At 37.7% G+C, this 21,228-nt stretch overlaps 1 protein-coding gene across 1 annotated transcript in view; it reads right to left on the bottom strand.

The window, feature by feature from the left end:
- The window catches only part of col22a1 (collagen, type XXII, alpha 1), a 77,570-nt gene that overhangs the window by 10,462 nt on the left and 45,880 nt on the right, over window positions 1-21,228 (bottom strand). Inside the window, exons 28-50 of the mRNA XM_066714569.1 lie at window positions 20,328-20,385; window positions 20,026-20,079; window positions 19,686-19,730; window positions 19,517-19,579; window positions 18,959-19,012; window positions 15,670-15,702; window positions 15,348-15,401; window positions 13,540-13,593; window positions 13,003-13,056; window positions 12,533-12,586; window positions 12,134-12,187; window positions 11,309-11,413; window positions 10,493-10,537; window positions 9,316-9,393; window positions 8,312-8,365; window positions 7,609-7,653; window positions 7,361-7,408; window positions 5,338-5,451; window positions 1,968-2,021; window positions 1,405-1,458; window positions 1,230-1,283; window positions 862-915; window positions 348-401 (exon numbers count right to left, since the gene is read on the bottom strand). Of these exons, the coding sequence (XP_066570666.1) occupies window positions 348-401; window positions 862-915; window positions 1,230-1,283; window positions 1,405-1,458; window positions 1,968-2,021; window positions 5,338-5,451; window positions 7,361-7,408; window positions 7,609-7,653; window positions 8,312-8,365; window positions 9,316-9,393; window positions 10,493-10,537; window positions 11,309-11,413; window positions 12,134-12,187; window positions 12,533-12,586; window positions 13,003-13,056; window positions 13,540-13,593; window positions 15,348-15,401; window positions 15,670-15,702; window positions 18,959-19,012; window positions 19,517-19,579; window positions 19,686-19,730; window positions 20,026-20,079; window positions 20,328-20,385 (1,336 nt within the window). The remainder of the gene's footprint in view (window positions 1-347; window positions 402-861; window positions 916-1,229; window positions 1,284-1,404; window positions 1,459-1,967; window positions 2,022-5,337; window positions 5,452-7,360; window positions 7,409-7,608; window positions 7,654-8,311; window positions 8,366-9,315; window positions 9,394-10,492; window positions 10,538-11,308; window positions 11,414-12,133; window positions 12,188-12,532; window positions 12,587-13,002; window positions 13,057-13,539; window positions 13,594-15,347; window positions 15,402-15,669; window positions 15,703-18,958; window positions 19,013-19,516; window positions 19,580-19,685; window positions 19,731-20,025; window positions 20,080-20,327; window positions 20,386-21,228) is intronic.

The following is a 21,228-nucleotide window of genomic DNA, read 5'->3' as shown; positions in this document are numbered from 1 at the left end:
TATATACAAATACAATATAATGGATTCCTATAAGCACTACAATGTTTGCAATGATGTCTCTCAAGGACCTGAAAACTGTATATTCCGCATTTCTATTAGCTTTATCCATGCCCCGTGCAGTTGAAAATACATATAAAATATTAAACACAGGCAATACAGACAGTCTGATGTTTTTTTTTTTAAATCTCATCTACATTTGCATAACAATATTTTATTATTAAACAAAATCATTAGACAATTAAGAAACTGTATACTTGCATTCATACAATTCCTTTGATAATCAATGTAATGGATGTTGCCTGAGTTTTGCATATAAATAAATTGTTTTTAAATGTGCATTTTCTTACCATCAATCCAGGCAGCCCTGGTGGTCCCTGGATTCCTTTCAGACCCTCTTTACCCTTGTAAAAAAAAAATGTATTAGCCCACAATTTACCCATGACTAAAACCACATGGCATTAACATAAGGAAACATCTGTTTTAATCTGCATTTGAAAATACAATTAAAAATTGAAATTTGGATCACCCCTTGGAAAATGTATTTGGTGTCTTGCATATGTGTTTGAGTTTGAGTAGACAGCAGACACCTAAAGCAGTACGGTATCTAATTAATATTGATCGCATTCATATTTAGCAATTAATTCTAATTAAAAATAAAAGCTTTCTGAAAAGATACAATAAAGTCAGCAGACACAAAACAGATGCAACTAAAAAAAGATAAACAGTACCTCTCAACTGCTGCTTTTCTGTGATTAGAGACAGAACATTTGCCCTAGTCCAGAGCACTATTGTTAAATTAATGCAATGACTGAGACTATTGTCTTGTGTATTTGTTTTAACATCTCCTGTAAATATTCTTACCTTCTCCCCAGGAGCTCCTGGTGGGCCTGTAGATCCAGGGATGCCATCTGATCCCTAAGCGAAACATCAACATATATATATATATATATATAAAGGATGATTTAATTGGATGGTTCTAAAGTAATATTATTCTTTGGGTTTTAAAACTCACCCTGAAACCACATATAACATATAGATAAATATATATTTCTAATCAAATTTCAATTATATACCATCCTGTAACTGAATTCTGGCAAGCAGATGAGCCTCGATAATGATATATGTGAACATATTTCCTTCTCAAGTGAAACGTATATAATTTTAGACCCGCAGCAATGTCAGCTTTATTGTCAGTCAGTCTAGGGGTAAATTGTGGAGCGGATACTTACAGGTTGGCCTGGTAATCCTGCAGCCCCAGGGTAGCCAGGAGCTCCAGGTATTCCCTGAATGAAAAAGAAAGCATATGTGACTGTGAGGCTGTGAATCACACATAATCCCAAAAATACAGTGGTACATGCCTTGCAGTTCTTGCAAATGTAATTAATTGAATTAATCATAGTTTACCTTTTCACCTTTTTCCCCAGGTTCACCCGGAGAACCACGCTCCCCTTTTCCACCCTGTCGTTGAAACAAGCCAGTGTGACTATTAAAGATCAACAGCTTAAAAAAAACTCTGTATCATTACCACCACCATAGACACTACCATCAGCAATAATGATAATATCAACCCGAATTTTTCTGTTTTGGAACAATAAGATAGATTATGAAAAATGAAGATGGTACACATATGTTTTAGATGCATGAATCTTAATATATTTATTTATGTAAGTATATATATATATATATATATAATAAATGAACTATTTCATTCCAAGAATGAGATTACTACAGGCAGTTTATTTTTAGCCAATATTGACAGATGGATAATTAAAATGGCTCATGGGAATATTCTCCTGGAACATGAATTTATGAATAATGTAATTTGCAGTATCAGATCAGGCTTTGATCTGTGGGGAAAATAATATGTAATAAAATCCCCAAACACATTTGTATGGTATAAAAATACATCATGTTAAGACCAGGAGACACATTGTTCAATATGAAACCACACCATGAACGTAGCTTACCTTCACACCATCCATCCCAGGAGGGCCAGTGGGACCTGGGGGTCCAGTTGCCCCCTGCAATTAGAGACCAGCTTACTTTAAAAACAAGAACTGGTCCACATGACATTAAAAAAGCAATACACATAGCTAATAGTACTGCAATACTACTAGCCTAGGACTAGCAGGAATTTAGTCTAGGACTAGCAGGAATTCAGTTAAGTGAATTGTGTCAGGTGGATCCAGTTGGAGTCAGTTAGGTATGAATTGGGGGGCAGATAGACAAAAGGGTACTTAAAGCTGCTGTTGAGAAAGAGCTGTTTCTCAGTGACAAAAAAGTCAAGCAGTTGACCAGGGGACAGAAACCAAGCCCAAACAAAATACAAAATAAAATAAAAAAACTTGCAAAATTTAAAAGCATGTGGGCACTACAGTGTCAGGTTTGCAGAATGATTGCGATTTCATTTGTGAACGCTGTCAGCATGTTGAAATCCTAGAGATCAAGGTCCGTGATCTCGAGGCTCAGCTTGTCGATCTGCACTGCATTAGTGATATGGAAGAATAAGTCAAGAGAAGAATTAGCCCATTAGAAAGCCGTAGGAGAGCTGAGACCTTAGAGTAGGACAGCGTAGAGAACTGCTGGGTTACAGTAGGTCGTAACCGCAGAAAAGCGCGCGCACAGCCCCTAGAGAGTTTAACACGTGGTTGAAATCTTGATGTAGGGAAGAGGGGTTTAGATTTATGGAGCATTGGTCTTTTTTCTGGGATAGATGGGACCTGTACAAACTGGACAAATCTTCATCTAAATAGAAGGGGGGCTAATGCATTGGAAGAGCGTATGTGCAGAGTAACTGAGAATCATTTAAACTAGGGACCAGAGGGGCAGGGAGCTCTGACAATGGGAGATGTTCCTCTAAGGAAAGAAAACAAAGGGAACCCGCTAGTAGGAAAGTCCTGAAATGTTTGTACCTCAATGCCAGGAGTATAAGGAACAAGATGTTAGACCTAGAAGCCACAGTGCTGGTGTGTGACTATGATGTTGTAGGAGTGACGGAAACATGGCTTACAGAAAATGATGGGGATGAATACAATTTCAAAGGATAAACACAGTTTAGGGACAGGCAAAATTGAAGAGGGGGTAGGGTAGCATTATATGTCAAAAATGACATTGAGGCAAAAGAACTCAAATTAGATCCCAGTAACAAAACAGAATCTTTGTGGGTTAAACTTTTGAATAAAAGATCGGGAGGATTAGTGGTAGGAGTGTGTTACAGACCACCCAACTCAGATATTCAGAAAGATGTTGCATTGTACAGTGTAATCAGGACTGCATGTAGCAAGGATGTGGCTGTTATAATGGGGGATTTCAATTTCCCAAACATAGACTAGGAAAGCCCGGTGGGGACTACAGAAGCAGAAATAGAAATGGTTGAGATGGCAAACGACTGCTTTCTAACTCAATTTGTCAGGGAACCAACCAAAGAGAGCGCATGCATTGACTTGATCTTTTCAAATGACCAAGACAGAGTCAGAGGGACACTAGTTAGAGAACCAATGGCAAATTGTGATCACAATATGTTTAGCCTTGAGGCATACTTTCAAAAAACAAGGACCAAGTCTAAAACAATGGTCTACAATTTTAGAAAAGCAAACCTTGAAGGTATGAGTTCAATTTAGTGTCAATGCGGTTCGGTCTCACGTCCTCCGATTAATCTGGAGCCACGGTAACCCTAAACATAGCAAAGAGTGGCCACAAACACAGAGAGCGATGTATCAAAATGGCAAAAATGGGAAACTAGGCGAGCGTCTTGGAATATGTCTTTTACCGCCACAGAATCCAATTTCCGCCTGAGCTATTTCAGCCACAGTACCCTGTTTCCGCCATGCATTTTCTAAATGTCGCTGCTGTTTTCTTTGGGATGTGTGGGTGTTATTTTTAATGCCGTTGACATGTTTCAGATGTTACCATCCCTTTCTCTCCACTGGGTGCTGATGTTTTTTCAAAGTTACCGCCCCCTTTCTCTCTCCTGGTTGCAGCAACGCCTTCTTCTGATGCTGCTGATGTTTCAAATGTTACCACCCCTTTCTCTTCTCTGGTTGCTGCAATGTCCTGTTAACAAGTTTGTTTAGCTTTTGCACTCCTCGGCTTCCATATAAAATAGGTGGCTCAGCAGATACAATCTCGGCAGCACAGGTTATTCAAAGGGACTTAGTTAATATTCAGTTGTGTGCCGACACCTGGTAGATGAAATGCAATGTGAACAATTGCAAGGTATTACATGCAGGTAACAGTAATGTCCACTATAATTACACTATGGGGAATGCACGTGAAAGACCTAGGAGTCTATGTGGACTCCTCACTTTCTCCATCCAAACAATGTGGGGAAGCAATAAAAAAGGCAAACAGAATGCTAGGGTATATTGTCAAAAGTGTAGAATTGAGAACAAGGGCAGTAATGTTCAGACTGTACAATGCACTAGTTAGAGCTCATCTGGATACTGTGTGCAGTTCTGGGCTCCACACTTCAAGAAAGATATCACTGCTCTAGAGGCAGTTCAGAGGAGAGCAACCAGACTTATTCCAGGTCTGAAGGGAAAGTCCTACTGAGAGAGTGAGGGACTGAACCTTTTCACCCTGGAACAGAGGAGACTACGTGGGGACTTAATTCAAGTCTTCAAAATCATGAAAGGCATCAACCACATCAAACCAGAGGAGCTTTTCCAGATCAGCAGGGACACATGAACCCGGGGACACAAATGGAAATTGGGCTTCAAGGCATTCAAGACAGAAAACAGGAGACACTTCTTCACACGGAGAGAGTCGTCACAATCTGGAACAAACTCCCCAGCAAACATTTAAAAAAAGACTGGATAGGATCCTTGGATCACTTAGTTACTAATGGACACCAAACGAGCACGATGGGTCGAATGGCCTCCTCTTGTTTTTGAAAACTTTCTTATGTTTTTATGTTCTAATTTTCACTGTGAAATCTTTGAGATGCTGTAATTATTCATTAGAGAAATTATACCCTTGATCTTATCCACAGAGATTACCCCCATAATTCAGACAGTGCTGTAAAATAAAAGCTGAGAACCACAGATCATATGGGGAGAAGAAATTATAGTATTGTCGTTTACTATCTGAAATATATTTTGTTGAAAATATATAAACTCTGTTAATAATTCCAGTCACCAGGATTAAGAAACCTTGCAAAAGATAACCCCTGTTTTAAGGAACAGAGAACTGCTCTGCAAAATACTGACTGAAAGCACTGTTTATAAATATAAATTGGGACACAGCAAAAACAAATAAAGAAACAAATGCTTGTATATTAAAAACATAACATTTTTAAACAAAAGGGTTTACAGGGATTGAAAAGCATAAAAAGTTTACCTTGTACCCATCCCGGCCATCTTTTCCTGGGGGGCCTGTAAGTCCTTTATCTCCTTTAAACCCTGGCATACCTGGCACACCGGGGGGGCCTGGGGGGCAATCTGTACACATATCCTGAAAGGCCATCAAAGGGAGAAAATAAGCACAACTATCCTGTACAAAGTGTTAACAGGATTTATAGTAAAAAACAATCTTTCCATCCATTTTCAAAAACACTTATCCTGGTGAGGGTTGCGGGGAAACCAGAGCCGATCCCAGCAGGCATAGGGTGCAAGGCAGGAATACACCCAGGACAGGACACCAGTCCATCACTGGGCAACACACACAGGGCAATTTATTGAGACCAATTAACCTAACCCACATGTCTTTGGATGGTGGGAGGAAACTGGAGTGCTTGGAGAAAACCCACGCGGACACGGGGAGAACATGCAAACTCCACACAGACAGGCACCCAGAGTGGGGGACCCGAACCCAGGACCCTGGCGCTGTGAGGCAGCATATATAGCAGCATATAGATATAGATATATACACAAGGTATACACACAGTGTCATGTTTTTTTCTCATTTATTTTAGTTTATTTTACTTTGCTGCAGTATATGTCAAGACCCCACATAATGCGTCTCATTACGCGACCATGAACCGAGAGCTGACTCTCATACTGGGTTCGCTGGTTCAAATGATCTGTGACAGCTGGGTCCAGTGACCACAGCGCAAGAACACACAACCATATAGCCTGATGACCTGGTCATATTGTGAAAATGCACCCTAGATTGACGTATCATTTGCATTTCCCTCCTGACTATTTGTTTTTTGCCATACAACCATGTATTGAACGAATAAGCGCTGTTTTTAATTGTACATATTTTTATATATTTGCACTGTATATAATGTTACGTAAGGGTCCAGGGATTTAATTTTACACTTATAACTTCTTGTTCACATATGTTTTTGCATTTACAACAGTTACAAGGTTACAACACTTTATTGTTTACACCTCCAGCCCCCTACTGCCACCCCCACCTTTTGGAGTGTCCTATTTATTGAGTTCAGATATGGTAAACCTAGCTAGCTCTGGTTATCTCAAGTAATTATCAGTGGATCAGTAACTTTAGCTAATGGGTTAAAAGGGGCTTCTTAAAGATGTGTTAAAGATGCATTCCAGTGATTTTTGCATATTGAGGGGACACTATTTTTTTCACTAATACCATTCCCTCTCGCACTGAACAAATGCTCTGGGATGTATCCAAATTGAAGCACCTTTAGCGGTGAGGTGGGTTGAGAACTTGTCTATATTGTCTAGCAAATGGTAACAAATATGGTAGTACATTTTTGCTGGATTTGCATGAATTGACTAGCTTATCCTTGAAATTTGCTTAAATCTTAGCTTGCAAACAGAGTTTTTAAAAGCCGTTTTACAAAAATAAATCTGCCGAGGGAGCATGGCCCATAATCCTAGAATCGCCCCTGTCCGGGTTAGGGTTAGGGTTAGAGTCCACAGTAAACTTAGGCTTTCATTAAGCTTAGGATTGATTATCTACTGAGTTAAATAAATCGAGTATAGATTTTCATGAGCCTTGCTTGAATTTTTGGTGTTGACTAGGTTTGGGGTTCAGGCTGTTGTACAGCTTTAAACCAGGGCAGGTAACTTACTTAATGGAATGGGTTATCATTAAATGTCTCTTTTTGCACTGAAATACATTTCTGAATTAAAAGTGTGAGAACTGTGTTTTGTATTTTTAAAAAATGTATCCTGGTATGAATTGAGGATTTTAAACTTGAAATATCACAGCAATATTTGTATTAAATGGCACATGTTGACACAGTGGTTGGAATACATTTTAGTAGAAGATTAAGTTTACATTAAAGAGGGAGAGACAAGTTTGAAGTGACAGATATTTGTTTTGTGTGGGATAAATTCCAGATCTTTCACAAACACCGGAGTACATTATCTTTATTGTCTCTTCCAGTCTTTGAAATCCTATACTTCACATTAAAAAAATAAAAAATTAAAAAAAATCTCACCTTAAGGAATGCTGAAAGATCTTTCTGGGACAGATCAGCTGCTTTTCCCTGTGGAAAACACATAACAATCTCTGTACTTATTTTTGTACGCATGGCTGAATATCTTGTATCATAGTTTCAGGGCCTGCAATATTCACTTCAAGGCACCTGGGATGAAGTAATATTATCACACCGAACCTGCTGACATTTTTAGACAATTGTTAGTTATCAGGTGGGCTTTTCACAGCATAATGAAAAGTAATACATACGGGCTCTCCAGAGGGACCTCTTTCACCCTGCCTTCCTGGTAAACCCTGTTCAGGGGAAAACACAACATTGATTAGCACTGCTTCAAATTGGCAATATTCTGAGCTGCAACCATCAGGCCAACAAGACTATTATATGCATTAAAGTGTTCATAGTAAACAAAAGTTTCCATCCTAACATAAAAATACATTTAAAAAGAATACAAACACACGAACAGTAGAATGCGTCTGGGATGTGAAAAGCGTTCTCGTTGCATGACCTTTTCACAAGCTGCACCAGCAAAGCTGGTCTCCCCTTCGCAACTCCTTATATTTTACATTTAATACAGTCAGAAGTGGTGCTGCAATGTTTTGTGTTGGCGGCATGCAATTATTATTATTTTTTTCATAATCAGGCTCCATGTTATCTCCCTATTGAGACGTTTAGTCGTTACATAAAATTGACATAACTGAGAAGTGATAAAAGCACCTCAATGTGAAGACGAATGTTCACTTGGTTCAAATTCCTCTTATTGAAATATGTTTCAGGAATCTGAAAATATTTAATATGTTTTGAGACTTTGAGGTGTTTTTGCATGTCTTGCACGTTGGGTTTTGTTGGATTTATCTGGATTTCTAGATTTTTGTAAATATTTACACCATCACAAATCTGTTAACATTTTTGGAATTAAATACTGTTGTTAAGATTTTACTTGATTGTGCTTACATTATGTCCTGGTGGACCCTGGGGACCAGTAAGTCCTGGTGGACCTCTCATACCCTGAAAGGATACAATATTGAATTTATATAACACATACAAATATATATATCAAATATTATAATGAGCACACATTCTTAAACATGTATTTTTAGTTACATTTCCATTACATGTACAGCAGAAAACAAAACCACATAATAAGATCAAATGTACTTTGAAACCTCGGATATTTCAAAAACGGCATAGTATTGCAAACATCAGAATGCATATTCATTAGTAGTGATCAAAAGATAGCATCAAGCATTGAAAGCAGTATGTATCTTGCAACATATTTTACTCAGCTCCACAAATTAGAGAAGGGTATGGTAGTCTTCAGTTCTTGGTGAGTTCATGAACTATTTCAAAAATCCATCTCGTAGAGCATTCAGCAGTAAGCTCTGTTTATCAAAGCTTTCCTAACATACATTTTCTATTGTCTTTCCCAGAAAAGTTGTACAAGGTTAGTCATTTGAATTCATGAACATCTGTAAATAATTCATAATAAGTATAGTTTACTCCAAGAGAATATGAAGTTCATGAAGACATACTAGAATAATACCATACGTATACATCTTTGTATTTCTTAGGTGAATGAAACACTGTAGATGTATTTACAAAACCATTCAAAATCTCATTACTTACCGATGGTCCTTGTTCACCTTTAGGTCCATGTGGTCCCTAAAACAGTAACATTCTGTAATTATTATTATTATCCAGGCTTTCAAGTGCCATCACTGAAACTAGAATAGACCAACTTTAAATTCACCAGCTGTGATGGAGTCCAGATTCAAAGTAGAGCTGTTCAACCTATAGGGCTCAACAGGCACTTAATGGAGGTTTTTACTGTCTGGGCCAATAGGGAGCCCTATGGTTTGTGACTAATAAAAATATACAGATCACTGTGGTCATTGTGTTAAAATATGCTCATGCTTTACATGATACTACAGATAGTACAGTAATGAGTAACAAAATACCAGTGGTCCTGGCTGTCCAATTCCAGTTGGACCTCTGTCTCCAGGTAGACCCGGTGAGCCTGGCAACCCGGTCTCACCCTGTAATACATTACCAAAATGGTGAACTTTGTTGCGTACACAATGTAATAATATCAAAGAACTGGAAGTCAAAATAGGAGATTGGTGATTGTCAGTGGATGATATCAGTAACACACAATGGGTTTTCCAAAAAGACTAGGGATTCAAGATTTATTTTAATTGCCACACACACTTTAGTTCTTTCTTAAATTTATATTATGCAGCACATAATTTAAAATAACTTTAATTTCCATGTGATACCTACATACTATAGGAAAATGCATGTTTTTCATAAAGTCATGTGACAACAAATGCCTTTATTAAAGTATTGGAACTAATATTATTATTTCTCACAGATAAGGCACATTGCCCTTACTTTCATATTTCTTGTGGTGCTGGAATATAATTTTCTATAACCATTAAGTTCACTTCTATAGTTTCCATATGGACTTATGTATTATTGTGTCTTGCAAATCACTTGTTGTATGCATTAGTTGTGTGTCTTTACAGCATGTCCCACTGAAAATAGGATGTGGCACATTGTCTCTGAATTTGAGAAGCAGGCCACAAACACTGAGGACTGTATTGTGTTAAAATGTTTGTTAAATAATAAGAAATAATATGATCTCTTTGGTTTCACTTAATCTTCCTTATCTGGTAGTTAGGATTGGCGACAGATTGATTTTGGATGGGTAAATATTATATATTTTTGGGAATGAAACTTTGGCATTATGTTAGGTTAAAAACATGTATTTTATATATATATATTTTAATTCAAATGCATTGGAATTGTGCTTATGTGTGTGTAATTAATACATACTATATTTAATCTAACAGTATATATTTGTTTAAAAAGCTTTTGTTTGAAATGTTTTATTGTTTACTGACCATGTGACCAATCAATGCCTATGGCTATATAAGCAGGGTGTGGCCTACTAACTCATAGACACAGAAGGCAGCTTCAGTATAAGTCCAGGGGAAACGGCTCTCCTGAATTTAGATTTATTTTCTTTTGTTTATGGCTAAAAAGCCACCTATGATTACTATTGTCCCAATTATTCATGTTTTGCTGGTTTTGTTTATGTTGTTGTTGTGGTATGCAGAGTTGTAATGCTCTCACCTTAGGGCCCTGGGGTCCTGGCAAACCTTTCGCTCCAGGTTCTCCCTACAATTCCAGCATTCAAAAATAATGAATTAACACTTGCTCAGCAAAAATGATACAGACTGGTTAAGGCAATGTTTTCCAAACAAGACCCAGACCTTGTGTTCCAGGAAACAATTTTGGAATACAAATTGAAAGCAGAAGTGTGGCAACCCACACATGCACACGCCTTATGTATCCATCTGAAGACTGGGAGTCTTAACAAGGGCACCTGCAGCACATGCCATCATTACCCTCATTAGAGCATTTCATTTGAGCCATCCTCAGCATTTTCCAAACATCGGGCTTCGAGGTTTCATCGGAAAAACAGAAACGGCTTCTTCACATAGGTGCAATTCTAAAGCTCATAAATATTGTATTAATCCAGCATTCCTTCTGCACCCTACACAAACCTCTGAAGTAATTAAAGTTTAGATCCATCATACTTCTAATACACCAAATACTTTTAAATAGGTTACAGAACTTCAATCATTTCAAGCTGCTATGTTCGGCGCTGAAAGCTAATAATAAATAAAGAGAAAATGTCAGGAGAATGCAGATCAGTGTTTTGCTCCATGTCTTCATGCCTTACCAAAAAAAAAAAAAAAATAGCCTGTAACATTAACAAGATATAAGACAGCGCTGTTGAAAAGTCCCTAGGTAAGAGAATTCTTAGATTCACTCAAGTTCAATTATTTACAAAGTCTTCCTTTTCACAAGGAGATGATAACAAGTAATTATAATACTCCTCTAAAATGTATCCACTATGAGTATATTGATGTGCTTTTATCTTACCGGCTGCCCATCCCTTCCCTTTCCTGGGAGCCCTGGAATTCCAGCAGCTCCTGTCTCTCCAGGGGGACCCGGGGGCCCCTGTCGCCCTTCCTTGCCTGATTCTCCCTGGAAAAATCAAACATTACAGTGCCTTGCTAAAAAAAAATCCATGACACCACGTCCTAATTCAGCTGGTATGCTGGTCCATATTTGTTTCACTTACAGATGTCCTATCCTTTTAAACACAAATGGGGGAACTGAATGTCTTTTCTCTGATTCAGTCAATTGTATTTTATTTTTCTTCATGAAAGGGAACACAGGTATAATACAGCAATGATACATGAACATCATTTTTCCTCCTGAAAGTCATCAGTCAAGAAATATAATTGTATTTCTATATTAGGAAAATAAGCAACATGTCCACGGTCTTTCTTGTGCCATAACAATTGCACCACAGTGGCAAATATAACCCATCTTTAGTCAATTATTTTTTGTTTCTGCCATTATTTATTGCGTGTCTAAGACTTAAACCTGTCTGTCTTTCTTTCATTCAGTGTGAATAGTCATGCATGATCACACAGTTATTAAAATCATAGAGAAGACCTCCGTGAAGTCATTATCAAATCGCTTTCACAGTTTAATGGGAAATGCTTTTACACTGCTTGAGTATTTCAGTATAGCATAATACGAAAAACAGAAGCAAGGGAAATGGGACTCGTAATATGTCAATGAGAGAATGCAGTTGTTATAAAAGTGGTCAGCAACTTCATACACACATTAAGGCACAGTATGCATCTCTAGGCACATTGCATCATACAACCACTCCAGATGCTCCCTGTCTCTTACCTTTTCTCCTCGAAGACCATCCAGACCAGCTGGACCAGGATTTCCTGGTACACCCTATGCAACAGAAAAGGAGTATTAAGGTATTTATTGAAACATGAAAATCGATAGTGATATAACACTTCTTGCTTCCTTCCTTTTAAACATATATAAACTAGGAAAACTGATAATTAAACTTTTTATAGTTTATTTTTTTGTTTTTCATGTTTTTAATAATGAGTTGCTTAACAGGAGCAACCCCCAAACTAGATATTTGTTTAATCTTGCCTCATACAGAAAGAAACATGCCACAAAGTGCAGTACACTCTATTGATCTAATTGTTCACATAACTGTTATATTCACTGTAACACATTGTAGCTATGATGCAGTGCGTATGAACGATCTTTGATTAGCCAACATACCACATTCCCTGGTAAACCACGAAGACCTGGAGGACCTGTTAAGCCTGGTGGCCCCTACAAAAGTGGGAATAAAAACATTTCAAACTATATTTCATTTTAAACAACATCTCTATCATTTTTTGCTGATCTCCTGGTTTCCTAAAACTCAACTGACTGAGAGCGAACAAGAAACGCCATCGAACAACTGTATTATTATTATTATTATTATTATTATTATTATTATTATTATTATTATTATTTAAGCACAATAGGATCTAGTTGTGTATGTGTACCCAAGGGAAGAAAACATACAAAACTAAAGAGGATCTGATAAAAAAGGTCATATTTGTGAAGGAATGATTTTACAGTTAATGATTATAGATGTACTTCCATGTCTGGATTAAGCTAAAGCTTAATCATTAACAAAGGAAAGCCATTAGTAATGTAACGGGCAAAGGCTTATATTGTGCTAAAGCAGAACCATAACTTACCGGATCACCGGTTCGACCAGGTTCTCCATTTAGACCAGGTTCCCCTTTTGGACCCTATGTTGGACAAACGAAGAGCATTATGTTTGAATAATACACAGAACTGAGAGCATCTGTAAGACCTGACATGAATGGATGTGTGTTCAGGACCTCATGTTGTTGCCAAGGTATGGAGCACACTGCCTACACATAACATGCATCTTTAAGAACATTTCATTAACTGTCTTGGTGCTGGATTAAATCAAAACGTTGACCCACCCGCTAATAGAAAATTACCCCCACAGTTTCTTTAAGACGCAACTTTCCAAGAGCCACACGTTTGTCTCTCTGACTCTTTATTTATATATTTCCCCATGTCTTTCTGTTTGTGAGTCAGAAGAACTGGCTAGCATACGCACACTCTACATAAGGACAGAATATGAAGCATGATTGCTTAGGCCATTATAACGATATGCTATTACTACACTGAGAATATCCATCATAATAACATAAAAGTGCACAGTTTCCAATTATATTTTTATGCAGAAAAAGTATACTTACAGAAGATCCTGGTGGTCCGCTCAGCCCCTGTTCCCCTGGTGCACCTCTAGGACCCTTAAGACAATAAGATCAGTGATTAATTTCAGATCGGTAGGATCAGTGAATTAAACTGACGTCCATTCTATATTTAATCAATTACCAGTCCTATGTCCTTTACCTTATTGTACTTTTTGTTTCAAGAAAATAATAATTTTAAAATAAGAGATGCCTCAAACTGGGCCCATGCGACCTAAACACAGAGGTCAATCTTACCTTCATGGACGTCTTAGTTCAGATAGCAGTCATTATATATTTCACTTTAATTTTCTTCCACTAAATTCCTCACTACTATGTTAATTACACAAAGCACAGGAATCTGACATTAAAAATCTTAAGGGTTTTAATAAAAGTGGGCAATGTTGAAACCATTATCACTGCTGGAAACCATTTAAAAAAAAAAAAAGGTGTCAAGAGCACCGTTAAACAATAAATGTATTCATTACCTCCATAAAGGACACATACAATAAGCTTCTGTTAAAAAATTTGAGTCAAACAGGCCATGTTTCATAAGCAAATACTTTAAACATCAACCTTTTTCAGCTTTGGTTACAGAAATGTAAATTATTAATCAAACTGACATTTACAAAGTGCTCTAGTTCTGTTTTAAAAAAGAGCACTGGTTTAAAATGAATCTGGAATCAATTAATCAAGAAATGAAAAAGTGAAAACTTTGCTTCTGGTGAAAAGAAATCTGTAAACCTTTGTTGTAGCTTTTGTTTTTGCTTATACATATTCATGATGACATACGAATATATGTTTTATGTGGAGTTGAAGACGGTACATTAATTCTGTCAACTCATCATGAACAATTTATAATTTGTGCTTTTAGGACATCTTGAGTTTTCATGCTACTTTCAGTTTTCAAAGTTGTTTCATGCTAAGTTTCCATACTGCTGAATAGTAACCTTTAACTGCACTAATCATCACTTCTAACTATAAGAAACAGCAGGGTGAGATTGCTTTTGGCAGTTTATAGTTGCCTGGTGCAGTGAGACATGAATAAGTTATGTGAAGGTGAAGAACAAAGTTTATCGGTTTAGTTCCAAATCATTTGTTGTTAAAAGAGCTGAATGATACATCACAGAGCATCATTAGGTTTTGAGATACAGTTTTTACAACCAGCTGTTCCTTCAGTAAAATATGAACCTGGTAAACACATTACTCTGATATTAATAGACTAAATAACAAAAAATCAGATGTGATTCAAGTGTGAAACAGCAGGTTGGAAAGCCAATCTTTCTATTGTTTGACTTCACACTGCTGTGTTAACCTCTCCTGCCATCTGGTGGTCATCTCTGCACATACACTTCTCCTCCAAAACAGAAACCAGTCAATCACTGTGTTTATACGGCCACTAATATTCCCCTGGTATTCGCAAAATTTAGTATACTCAGACACTAAACCGCTTGTTCAGAATACGAAATGGAATTCGGACCTGTGTAAATAGTGCACATTCCATATATGTGGATAAAACCACAAAAACACATTCATTAAATGAGTGGGTATGATGTAAAACATGGGATTGTTCAAAGAAGAGCAGCTATTTTTAGTCAGATGATACAACTTTGGTTTTGTTATTGATATTTTTAAACATTCGTTCACTGCTCTTAGGTTTGCAGTGAATTCGAATGCACGTACAGAACATTGTGAATATATTTTCCGACTTCTTCTTTTCTGAATACTTAAAATGATGAATGCTTGTGACGTGTAAATGTACTGAATGTAATTTACTACAGTCATGAATGAAAATGATTACCAAAACTACTCACCGGATCTCCTGCCTCTCCGTGTGCTCCTTTATCTCCTTTCTGTCCGGGTTCCCCCTAAGACGGCACACACATTTAGTGAAAACGATCACAAAAACAAAACATTTTGTGGCCGCTCATTTTATTATTTGCTGGGAACATGTGTTTTTCTAAGCTGCATAATATTCTAATCCACTGACATACAAAAGAAGGGAAATTGAGTCCTAATCTTTTTACACTTACGCTTGACAGACCTTTTATTATTTCATCACAGCACTATATTCTGGTTTTAAATGGAAAAAAGTTTAATTGTAAATCAGTCTTAAAGTAATAATTGAATCCTTACTGGTTCTCCAGGCACCCCAGTCACCGTGTCAACCTAAAGACAAATAACATACATATCAAATATATTCAATAATTATACAGAGAATTACTCATATTGATTAACAAATCCTGTTTACCTGTTGATTATATGTCAAGAAAATTCTCTTAAACAAATACTTTAAATCTTTATTTAGCTTAAATAATTATTTACACTTATTTGTGTGTACAGGATTGTTTTCAGCATGTCTGTTGTACAATGTCTTTGGATCAAATCACATCTGTATACATACAGTGAGGGAAAAAAGTATTTGATCCCCTGCTGATTTTGTACGTTTGCCCACTGACAAAGAAATGATCAGTCTATAATTTTAATGGTAGGTGTATTTTAACAGTGAGAGACAGAATAACAACAAAAAATCCAGAAAAACGCATTTCAAAAAAGTTATAAATTGATTTGCATCTTAATGAGGGAAATAAGTATTTGACCCCTTCGACTTAGTACTTGGAGGCAAAACCCTTGTTGGCAATCACAGAGGTCAGACGTTTCTTGTAGTTGGCCACCAGGTTTGCACACATCTCAGGAGGGATTTTGTCCCACTCCTCTTTGCAGATCCTCTCCAAGTCATTAAGGTTTCGAGGCTGACGTTTGGCAACTCGAACCTTCAGCTCCGTCCACAGATTGTCTATGGGATTAAGGTCTGGAGACTGGCTAGGCCACTCCAGGACCTTAATGTGCTTCTTCTTGAGCCACTCCTTTGTTGTCTTGGCTGTGTGTTTTGGGTCATTGTCATGCTGGAATACCCATCCACGACCCATTTTCAATGCCCTGGCTGAGGGAAGGAGGTTCTCACCCAAGATTTGACGGTACATGGCCCCGTCCATCGTCCCTTTGATGCGGTGCAGTTGTCCTGTCCCCTTAGCAGAAAAACACCCCCAAAGCATAATGTTTCCACCTCCATGTTTGACGGTGGGGATGGTGTTCTTGGGGTCATTCCTCCTCCTCCAAACACGGCGAGTTGAGTTGATGCCAAAGAGCTCGATTTTGGTCTCATCTGACCACAACACTTTCACCCAGTTCTCCTCTGAATCATTCAGATGTTCATTGGCAAACTTCAGACGGGCCTGTACATGTGCTTTCTTGAGCAGGGGGACCTTGCGGGCGCTGCAGGATTTCAGTCCTTCGCGGCGTAGTGTGTTACCAATTGTTTTCTTGGCGACTATGGTCCCAGCTGCCTTGAGATCATTAACAAGATCCTCCCGTGTAGTTCTGGGCTGATTCCTCACCGTTCTCATGATCATTGAAACTCCACGAGGTGAGATCTTGCATGGAGCCCCAGACCGAGGGAGACTGACAGTAATTTTGTGTTTCTTCCATTTGTGAATAATCGCACCAACTGTTGTCACCTTCTCACCAAGCTGCTTGGCGATGGTCTTGTAGCCCATTCCAGCCTTGTGTAGGTCTACAATCTTGTCCCTGACATCCTTGGACAGCTCTTTGGTCTTGGCCATGGTGGAGAGTTTGGAATCTGATTGATTGATTGCTTCTGTGGACAGGTGTCTTTTATACAGGTAACGAGCTGAGATTAGGAGCACTCCCTTTAAGAGAGTGCTCCTAATCTCAGCTCGTTACCTGTATAAAAGACACCTGGGAGCCAGAAATCTTGCTGATTGATAGGGGATCAAATACTTATTTCCCTCATTAACATGCAAATCAATTTATAACTTTTTTGAAATGCGCTTTTCTGGATTTTGTTGTTGTTATTCTGTCTCTCACTGTTAAAATACACCTACCATTAAAATTATAGACTGATCATTTCTTTGTCAGTGGGCAAATGTACAAAATCAGCAGGGGATCAAATACTTTTTTCCCTCACTGTATATACAGACAGGATACTAGACAGAAAAGTAAGTGTTACAAGGGTTAAGGAAAATGCCTTCTTATAAGGAGGTTCCTGGTTTAAGCCAATGAGTCGCTAGGTCTTCTGCTGAACCTCCTTGTGCTCTGTCATTGATGAGACATACATCTGGGATCTCACTGTAAGTGACTTTAGAGCAGTAGTTCTCAAAGTGTGGCCCCCGGACCACTAGTGGTCCCCGACGGCCCTGCAGGTGGTCTGCTGGCTGATGCAAATGAAGATTGATCCAGAAATAATGTTTATTTTGTATAATGTTTTGTTTCAGACATGACTTAATGTTACTTATAATATTGAATTGAATAACGGAGTTAGGTAAACTACACTGATTAAATTAAAGCAACATTTTCTGTCTAATGATTTTCATGAACAACGTGTAATTTCTTCAGGTCGTTCCCACTTAGCTGCTGCACTCTGTTAGATGCAGCCTGTTGGCAATGCAGAACCATTTATCCCATTAGGATGGCAAAATAAGTGCAGTGGCAGTTTCCGGATTATATGTAATGGTGGGATAAGTGATAAATGTCTCAAAGTTTGAGAAACACTGCTCTAGAGCTGCAGTAAATAAAGAAGAGGTACAGAATGTATATTAGATTTACTCACATTTCCTGGGAGTCCGGGAGGCCCCACCTGACCAACATCCCCCTGGAGTAAAGCAAAGAAACTGTTAGTTCTGGTTTGGGTTATTTAAATCATTCCACTGAATTGATTTATTTCACAAGACATTACTGCTTCGTGCTCTGAATATAATCGCTTTAATGAGCCTGTGGGCAAAATAGTTTATGTACTTATTTACATTATATATAGATTGAGAGAGAGATGTGTGTGTTAACTTGAGATTCAGCTGTTTTCAGCAGGCAGAAATCGAAGTCTAACGTCTAAAGTGATCATGATCACAGTGAAGCAGATCCAGAGGTACACCATCTTTAATAGGTATGCAAATGATGGTGCGAAGATCAACGTAATACCATGTTAGTCAGTGATTTTGCTGGGAGCATGAGGGATGATATAACAGCAGGTCTCAAGATGGAATCCTCCAAGAAGTCCGAAAAGTAACAATAAATGTGTTTGTCTTATTGATTTAGCAATTGAGAGAGTTTTAGCACTCCTGAAACAAACACAATTTAAGATTAGTTAAGAGGCATTCATATTCAGGTCCCAAAGACCAGCCAAAAAAACCTCCCATCTGCTTTAATCCTATTTGCAGACCTCCACCGCATTGAAGCCTATTCTCAGAAGAATACATGTAATGTATAACAATGCATGTTGTTCTCAATACTCTGTACGGCAGTGCCTGACAGCCAGGATACACCGACCTATGGGATACGTTTATATTTGGCTGATCCATCAGTGGGAATCCAGATTCCTACACTAGTGAATGCTCTACTTTTTTCCTACCTTGTCACCCTTATCACCTTTTGGCCCAGTAATTCCATCCCTTCCTTGTTCACCCTGTGAAATACAGAACGGCAAACACCAGCATTAAGATACTATTCCATGAAAAGACACTTGAACCTCACAAAAATGTTAACCTAACAAAAAACTATTACTATTGAAATATTTGAATCATGTAAATCTTAGAAGAGCAATGAAACACTTGCAATCAACTCTCAACAGACTCCGCAAAAATAATTACCGCAAAACAGAATCTAAGAGTAAGGCCGTAATTATAAATATTTTTCACTACATGCCTAAACATTTAAAAATGACATTCCTGTAATATTTCCAAGTCTTCTGAAACGTTAAGGATGGGATTTCCTTCTACGCATTTAACCGGTATGATATACAGGTTTGTAGTTTTCTATTAGCAGGTGGGTCCATGTTTTGATTTAATCCGGCCCTAAATCTCTTGTCTTTTCTTAAGAAGATTGCTTAAAGCAATACCAATTATTCCGTGTATACATTGGATGTGCACTGGAAATGTCTAGAGGGAATAAGGAATTGTAAAGAACCTACTTGTCCTCCTTTCTCTCCTCTTGGCCCTATTAATCCTGGCAAACCTGCTAGACCTGTCTCTCCCTGAAAAAAAAAGGAAATTACAATAACTCAAAATGAGTGGGACATAGTATTCCTTGTGTGTTCCAATGTAAAATAAAAAAATATATATATAGTGAAGAGAGCTCACCCTCTCTCCTGCCAAACCCCTTGGTCCTGGTGGTCCTTCATCTCCCTTAAAAAACATTTAAAACAATCAACACAAGAGACAGAGATAAACACTTAGTTTAAATTAATTACCTGAATATTTGTTCAATATTGTGCTATTGTTGGAAAATCTCTACAACGAATAACTATTTCAAACTGACATTCAGGAAATTAACACACCTTAATGAGCAAAGTATATATTTGTTGTTTTTGTTGTAGTATTATATTCCTTACTTTTCTTAAATCATATTACTCACAGCAGGACATTCAATCCATAACTGACCTCCCTACAGCATCCTTAAATAATCCCAATAGTAATTTACCTTAGGGCCAGGTTTTCCAGGGAATCCATCTAAACCTGGCTCTCCCGGTGAACCCTGTGGATAAAAACACTATTTAGCAAGTTTTTCTCAAGCAGACGCATACCCATAAAAAAATATTTCTGCACATATTACTTTTTAAAGAGATGATAAAATTCTTTATCACTTCCCATGTGAGGTGAGTGTTTAATCATGACAAAAATAATCCCTACACATTGTATACCCTTCTCTCAGGCAACAGCTTTATGAGGCTGAACTACATACGGGCATTGCTACCACTGCCAGATGTTTGGGTTACAACACACTTGCCTTTGGGCCGTCATTTCCCGGAAAACCATCCAACCCATCCTTTCCTGGTAGACCCTTGAGGAAAAATTCAAAATAAATAAATAAATAAAATAGTCAAACCATTTTATGGGAACCGAATGTTTTTGTTTGTTTCGTTTGATAAAAATATACTTTTGTAACATGACAGGAAAGGCAATCTGACAACAATTTCTGTGGAATTCTATGAAGAAGAATGAACTGGAATGAAAGTCACTTGAACTGAGAGCTTGAAGCAGGAGAGCATGTTAAACCTCTGTTAGAGCTCTTGAATATTAAAGGAGGAGTTAAATCAAAGTCTAATGGTGACGAACACTGGGTTTTAATTACCACAGACTTATAGGCTTATTTGAATCTCCAAAGGATAATTCTGTTTAAATCTATGCCTGTGCTGAAAGTCTTATACGTCATTCGGTATACGTCAGTAGAACATTAATGACTGCTTCGTTGGTTATTCTGAATGTTGTACGTAAACAACTAAAAATAAAAAAACAACAACATAGGGTTACAATTTCCAGATGGCTCACTCAGAAATAGGTTATACCCAGAAACTTGGTTACCATGGATATAGCAACAACAAAAACTAAAAGAACAAACACAAGTATATTACACTTTCAAAATTGTGTGTGTGTGTGTGTGTGTGTGTATACACTACATATACACATATACACACACTGCATATATAAAGAATCGCTTCTGCATTTCTATTATCTAAAGCAAAACAATATATTAATGTTAATCTGTTTTTCTTTTTCTTTCTTAGCTGGTTTATTTTCTTTTTTAGATCTTTCTTAAACGTGTTGAAGATTTTATTTGAGTTTTATGGTGTGTAAGTGTAGCGTGTGCAGTCAGAGCCCGGCTCAGATTCGAACCTCAGCAACA

Source organism: Amia ocellicauda, chromosome 10 (assembly GCF_036373705.1).
Source record: "Amia ocellicauda isolate fAmiCal2 chromosome 10, fAmiCal2.hap1, whole genome shotgun sequence".
Lineage (NCBI taxonomy): Eukaryota > Metazoa > Chordata > Actinopteri > Amiiformes > Amiidae > Amia > Amia ocellicauda.
Note: the sequence above shows the minus strand (reverse complement) of the source record. Positions and strands in the feature narration are given on the sequence as shown.